A 7,154-nucleotide genomic window follows, 5' to 3' on the forward strand; every position below is an offset into this window, starting at 1 on the left:
CAGGCTGAGGCGGCGGCGGCAGCGCCGGGGCCGGGCGGGGCGGGCGGAGCCGCGGCCGCCGCCATGGGGCTGCTCAACTTCACCCGGGAGCCGGTGCCGGAGGCGGTGAGCGGGGACATGCACAACCTCAGCCAGCTCAGCGCGCAGGTGGGGCCGGCGGCGGGCGCGGCAGCAGCCCCGGACCGCGGGGCCGGCGGCTGCAGGGCAGGCACAGCCGGGCCGGGGCGAGGCAGCACCGGGGGGCCGGGCCCGACGGGTCCCCGAGCAGCCCCGGTACCGGGTTCCATCGGGTCTCCGGGGCCCGCAGCTCCGGTACCGAGCCCAGTCAAGCCTCCAGTCTGCAGAGCAGCCCCAGTACTGGGCCCCATTGAGCCTCCAGGTCCCTGCGCCAGGCTTCCCGCCGGGTCTCAGCCTGCTCCAGGAGGGCACCGCGCTCTCCGGTATCAGAGGCAGGGCCAAGGCATCCCCCGAGCCCCGCAGGAGCCGGCTGCTGGGGCTGTAACGCGTTCTGGCAAAGGGGCGCCCAGCGTGCCCCGTGTGGGCAGCAGGGACCTCTCGAGCTCTGCTTTTTCCCGGTGGGACTGCACAGCGGCCGGGCTCTGCTCGCCACCCCAGTGCCCCAGTGCCCCAGTGCCCCAGGCCGGTGCTCTGCTCGGCAGCGCACTTCTCCGTCCGGGCCACGCTGGGCGTACAGCGCCCCAGCTGCAGGCTCAGGTTGCGATGGAGTCGGTGGAGGAGCTGAGGCTTTTTTAGCTCAGCTTGCCAGCGCCGTGGGTACAGCCCAGAGCCTCTGTTACAGGGGGGGAGGACAGGATAAGGCACTGCAGCTGCCGCACAGCCAGCACTGGTGCTGCAGAGGAGGGAGGCGGTGGTGCTCTGCCCTGCAGGCAGGCTCTGCAGCCCTGCCACTGCCCAGTGAAGGCAGCTACTAGACCCTTAACCAGTTCTTTTCCTTTCCCGAGTTAGCCTGGTTACCCCATGGGGTTTATGAAACATAAGATTAGGCAGTCACATCTTTTTCCACTCACACATTTGGGGTTACACGGGATAGAACAGCAGTTTCAATTAGCCACAAGTCACAAAAGCCCTGTGCAGTGCGAGCTGCACAAACCCTTTGAGAGTCTCTCAGAAGCATCCATGAGTAAACCCCATCCACAGGCATCTCGTAATGCCGAGGATGGGGGTACCTTCCCGGCATGGCAGGTGGAACTCTGGGACCCATGTACCAGAGTCACATAGGGCTACATCAAGGTCATGGTGGTGATGGGAGGAGGGGGCGAGATGCTGAGATGCTCGTACCTGGCTCCATAACACTGTCCTGTTTCTCCACAGCAATTCTCATCACTGACTGAAGTGCTCTTCCGCTTTCTGACAGAGCCCAAGGAGGTGAGGCACGTCCAGAACACCAGATGTGTGAATGCAGCTCTGGTGAGAAACGTGCAGAGATAAGATTGTGCCTCTCTCTTGTGCAGGTGGAAAGGTTTCTGGCTCAGCTCTCTGACTTTGCCACCGTGAATAAAATCAGCTTGGGCCCCCTGAAAAACATTGTCAAAAGTATTCTTCTGGTACCCAGCGGTAAGCGAGACATTTGCACAGGCTGCCCCGAGGCCAGACTCTTGGGTCCATTCCTGCATGCTGCCAGAGGGGTCTTCAGAACTGCAGTGCCCTTGGTTTGCACAATAAGTGCAAAGGGTAGCAAATAAAAGGCTTAGTATTTAAGAATCAAAAATCCCCCCCATTGAAATATCCCTGTTGGGTGACTTGGGCTTCGTATTCTTTATACCCCACCTGCAGGCACAGCTCTCTGGATTAACTCGACTCACATATATGTGTGTTAAATGCAAGCACAGTATTGTGACAGTGCTTGGTGTAACCAGTACCTGTAAACCAGTTTGTCAGACCAGCCGGTCCTGCGTTGGCACCAGGTCTCTGCAGGAGCTTCCACCAGTTTATTTAGTGGACTAATAGAGCACTAATAAAGTGACCCAGTACTGTAATTCCTACAAGGACAAGTGCTGTTTAAGATACATAAGACAGTGTAAACACCCCTCTAAAGTGGGCTGGAAACCAGTTTAGTTCTATGTAAAGCTGACGTCATAAGTAATGGGGAAGAGGGGCAGAGGGATTCCCCTTGAATACCGCAGGCTCCAGCACGTTATGGGATGGCTGTGATACTGTGGCTGCTGTTTGACATGATAATGCATCAAACACCTCCACTGCACGTCCATCCCATTGATCCCTCCTGTTATTAATAGTCCCTTGCTATTATCCTTCAGCCCTGGCTTCCCTGGAGCTCTCTTCCCAGCACTGAAGCCTCACACAACTGTTTCCTGCATTTGGTCTAAACTTATCATGCTACTTAAAGCCATTTCTTCTAGCCAGGAGTAGCAGTGAATAATGTCCTTTCCTACAACTGTCTTGGGGGTATTTAACATGGAATTGGGATTTTCTGGCCTAGGTGCACTCGAGCCTTGTCATTGCTATTTTTGTGCACTGGCTCCGATCCCATGTAACTCTTCCTTAGTGCTGGGATGCCACAGACAGTGTTGGAAAGGACTCCAGCAGATGACTTTGCCTGTGTGCTACAGAGCAGAAAGCCACGTGGGACCGGCAGTCTCTTTGAATTTATGAGATTCCTGCTCTTGGCTTCAGAGAACAGAATCCTTGTAAACTTCCATGTGCTGCCGGTGCCCCAGAACAAAGGAGGCAGGCGCAGCGGGGGAAAGTGTTATATGCACACGTTCACACCCATAATCCAAAACACAGCAGGTAGGTCAAATTAGTAGCCTGCCAGCCTTAACAGCTCCCCTTTAACAAGCAAAGCTTCTATAGGAGAGAAAGCAGCAGCTTCAAAACACAACCGCTGCTGCAGTTCCCATGGATACCTGCAATGAAATCTCCCCCTCTCCCAGGCATTCCCAGAGCCTGGACTTTTAAAGCACCGGGCATCTGCAAAGATAGCGGCAGGCACAAGCGTATTTCCTATCCCGAGGAGCTGTGGTTTGTTTCAAAACACAGGCTGAGAACAGAAGCTCCCCAGCGCAGCGCCTCCATCCCGGGGTTTATGGGATTCAGTAAAGATTGGTTTGGCGCAGTGAAAAGTGATTTTGCTTCTTTGCGTTGTTGGTTCAGGTGCCCTGAAGAGGAATTTGTCTTGGGAACAAGTCCGAGCAGATTTCATTGCTCTAGGTGGGTCACCTGACTTCCCCTAAATAAAAGATAATGAATATTTATCACATGGAGTAATCTCTGCTCTCTCGCGCAGGCCTCAGTGAGGAGAAAGCCACTTACTTTGCAGAACAGGTATGCATCCGTTTCTGAGCTAACAAAATGACAGCCTCTGAGCGGGAGCTGGCGAAACCCCACTCTGCTGCCGCCGCGATGTGTCAGCACTTGGGGTGCTGTCTGCCAGAGCAGCTCAGGGATTTGAACTGATGCTCAGATAAGTGACGAGGAGCACTTTGCCTAATGAGAATTCTAGCCACGGCCTCTGCCGCATCCATTCTGTGGCTCCTGCTCTCGTGGGTGCCTCTCACTTGGTTGGTTTTGGCTTTGCACGCTTTGAGCCCCAGGGTCATGCAGTTACGTGAACACATGGCTTTTTGGGCAGATATTGTTACAGCAAAGCAGCGCTGAAACAAGCCCAGCGAGCTGCATTGGCGGAAGGGACGAGGCAGAGGGAAACCCTGGCAGGACTCCGCGTCTGTGAAAGCCCCCCCCAACCTTTGCACACCTCCACTTTGAGCTTCTGCCTCCTTTCTGACTGATGTTGAACTCGCAGGTAACATAGAGACCTCTGGGGGTTGACTGCTGGGGTGTCTTTTGTCTTTGCAGTGGAAGGCGAATTCCCCCACGCTGACACGCCTGGCTGTTGGTCAGACGCTGATGATCAACCAGCTGATAGATATGGAGTGGAAGTTTGGAGGTAATGGAGCTAAATCAGGAAGTGAACGGGGAGGGAAACCCACCACCAGCTCTCTGCTAAAATAACCTCTTACTCCACTGTTTAGCTAACAGATTATCTCCCTTCTTTCCGATTCACAGTGACTGCTGGGAGCAGTGAACTGGAAAAAGTGGGAAGTATCTTCTTACAGGTAAATCTACATCAGAGAGTTCAGGTTGTAATGTGCAGTTAAGGGACAAGCAACAACCAGGCATGTGGGCAGTACTGGCTATGGCTGGGGCAAAGCTGGGTCTCATGGTGCAAGCCCTGCAATTGGCCTTCTGCTTCACCTTCCAAGGGCAGCTGCCAGCTTTCCCTTCTGAAGACATCCTGTGTCACAGCAGCAGAGCCCATTCCGAAAAGCTCCTCAGAAAGCTCAGTCCTGCAAAGGTTATCGGGGGGGTGATCATTTGGAAGAACTTCCAGAGAGCCTCCCAATGCCCAAGGGATCTGTTCCTACAGTGGCACTTCCTGGCAGGCCTGTCAAATAATGCGTGCTTTGCCGCGGTCTGAAACTCACAGCGCACCCCTGGTACTTCTGCCTTTTCATGGTGCTCAGGACGCGGCGTACTCCGAATTAACACCTCTGCTTTTTCTACCCCCAAGCTGAAGCTGGTGATTAAACAAGGGACTCGAATGGAAAACGTGTATCTGGGTGAGTTAACGGCTCTGGGGAAGCAGCAGCTCTGGGGTTGCTGGAGGCAGGGGAGCTTTGGGCGCAGAACCCAGCATGGGTGGGTGCCAGAGCAGGGCTGGAGGATGCTGCTCCCCTAGAGTCACTCTGGCAGTATCTGGGAATGCTCACTGCATTCCGGGCGTCCTGAAGAAACCTACCTCTGCCAGGGAGCTGCAGAAAGCAGCCGGAGCAGCAGCAGAGGGTTAGGAAGTAAACCATTCCCAGGGTTTGGTCACCGTGAGGAGAATGCCAGCCTGGAACCCCACACAGCTCAGCTGTAGTGTGCAGAAACAGCTGCCGAGGGTCACTGTGTCTAATCCTGCCCAGCTTAGGCAGGTAGCACCAGAGCAGCATTTCCCATGGGGAGCATAACCCGATACCCAAGACTCGATGCCTCTCTGTTGTCTTCCCGCAGAGTTGACTTTGCCCCAGTTCTACAGCTTTCTGCATGAAATGGAACGGATCAGAACCAGTCTGGAAAGCTTCAGCTGAAGCAGCACAGGCCTGGCCAGACACCATCCAGTGGGATTCACCTCGTGGGCCGGCAGGTCTGCCCTCTCCCCGCTGACCTGCCACCTTGATAAGAGCAGACAAGGCTGTGCGAGGAGCAGTGCTGTCATGGCCCAGAGGGACCATGAGTCCCTCAGAACCTGAAAGCTCAGCAAGTGTTTTCAAGCAGCTGCAACCCACTTATTTTTTTATATACTCTTATGAGGAAACTGTGGTCAAAATATGTGGAAACTTGTATTGAGATAGCAAATAAACCCATTCGCATCCTACTCCATTTGTATCAGAATCTGATCTTGTGAGGGAAGGAGAAAGAGGAGCAGAGAATCATTTCCAAACTTGAAGAATTAAGGGAGAGATGACCCTTCCAGCCCAGAACATTCTATAGTGCTATGACAAGGGAAGCAAGGAGAGCATCTAACCTGATGCATCACTTAGCACTCTCTCCCAGGCCTCTCACTTCTCTTGTATTGAGAAACGGGTTGATTACATTCTTCCCAATCATGCCCTGTTATGGAAAAGTAGATTTTAAATCTCAAACAACCAAATATCTGCCTCTGTGCTTAGGGGGGAAAAGCATCTCAGGGGGTGATGAAATCCAGTTTGTGCTGAGCTGCAGCGAGCACTCTTCAGGCTGCAGCCTGCGTGGTGCTGCACAGTCAGACCCAGCCTGTTCCCTGATGGATGTAACAGCCAGACCCCATGAAGGGCCATTAGCTTGACCCTTCGGTCGCCCAGCTCCCTCGGGAAGCGGAGGGGTGCTCCTGACCTGACACAGGCAGTGGAAGCTGCTATGTTCACCCGTGTCCAGAGCATTCAATGCCCACCACCTCTCAGCAGCCTGAACTCGCTGTCACCTCCTCCCACAGCACAAAGCAGAAGCGAGCTCCCTCCTACAACATGTTCCTTCTGCCACTGACGCTTCCCAAGGCACCTCCATGTCCTGACACACTCGGTGGTCACAGAGGAGAGACGGAACTGCAGCACTGGGGCAGACCCTGGGGAGATGCTTTCCATTTCCAGCCTACACCTGAAGCAATGCCCTGTCCTGCAGCATCCTGCAGGTCTGCTGTGGGACAAGGAGCGCTGCAGCCCCCTGTGCCCACATCTGCTTCCAGTTAAAGCCCCGCACAGGCAGCTCTGGTGAGAAAGGCGTCACAAAGTCCCCCCTGTGACTCAGCTCTACCCACAGGTTCTCAGCTTGCAGAAACCCAGCAGTTTATGGCGCCCTGTGTGAGTGCCCAGCCCCAGGAACGGGTACAGCCGGAACCCTGTGTAGGGAAAGCAGCTCAGGGAATCCTGCTGGCAAACGCGGGACAGCGGCTGAGGGGTTATTCTCCCATGTATCAGGCCATTCACAAGCATCTCGAGCTCTGGCACACGATTCCAGTCAAAATTAAACACATAAGCCCAAAAAATCCTCAGAAATAGTGCCCTGCACAATATTGCGTCTCCTTTTGGGTGGCAGCAAAAGCTGTTTCAGGGAGGAAGAAAAGGTCTGAAGGGTTTCTCGGAACAAAAGGAATATTTCTGCTTTACGTTTACTGCTGCCTGTTCCCATTATACCTCCTTGCCCACCTGGTGCCAGGGCGGCACCCCTCAACCCTGCCCAGTCACAGCACAAGGTGACCACAGCGGTGCTGGAGAAGCTGCCAGGATCTGTTGTGGGTGAAGACTCCGTCACTCGCTGCCATGTTCCTCGCCCTGCCCGTTGGGATGAAGCCACACGCTCAGGACTCATGCACGCTGCAGCCCACAGACCCCAAGAACAGGGGTCACCTCCATGCAGCTCCACAACCCCCAGGGGCATCTCTGGCGTGAGCTTCACGCTGCCCCCAGCCGTGCCCAGCAGCACCCTTTCATCCCACACGCTGGGCTGTGCATGAGCTGAGCCGGCAGCCCCGCAGGGCAGGAACACAGGGATGGAGCCAGCGCTGGCACGGGGCGACGCCAACCAGGGGGAACTGGGTCACCCTCCCGACCACGCTGGCCAGGGACAAGCACAGCCCCGGGAGGCCCCCCTGCAGC

At 55.1% G+C, this 7,154-nt stretch overlaps 1 protein-coding gene across 2 annotated transcripts; it reads left to right on the forward strand.

Moving 5' to 3' along the window:
• Positions 1-5,398, forward strand: COMMD7 (COMM domain containing 7). Of its 2 annotated transcripts, none has more exons than XM_065691871.1 (9): positions 1-105; positions 1,333-1,386; positions 1,473-1,575; positions 3,133-3,189; positions 3,266-3,303; positions 3,835-3,925; positions 4,045-4,094; positions 4,550-4,598; positions 5,035-5,398. In XM_065691871.1, the coding sequence occupies exons 1-9, from the start codon at positions 64-66 to the stop codon at positions 5,109-5,111; spliced, it is 561 nt and encodes a 186-aa protein (XP_065547943.1). In that variant the 5' UTR covers positions 1-63; the 3' UTR covers positions 5,112-5,398. The 2 variants fall into 2 exon arrangements, with proteins under 2 accessions (XP_065547943.1, XP_065547942.1); XM_065691870.1 differs by having other exon boundaries at positions 3-147.
• Positions 5,399-7,154: the final 1,756 nt, after the last annotated feature.

Source organism: Lathamus discolor, chromosome 11 (genome assembly GCF_037157495.1).
Source record: "Lathamus discolor isolate bLatDis1 chromosome 11, bLatDis1.hap1, whole genome shotgun sequence".
NCBI lineage: Eukaryota > Metazoa > Chordata > Aves > Psittaciformes > Psittacidae > Lathamus > Lathamus discolor.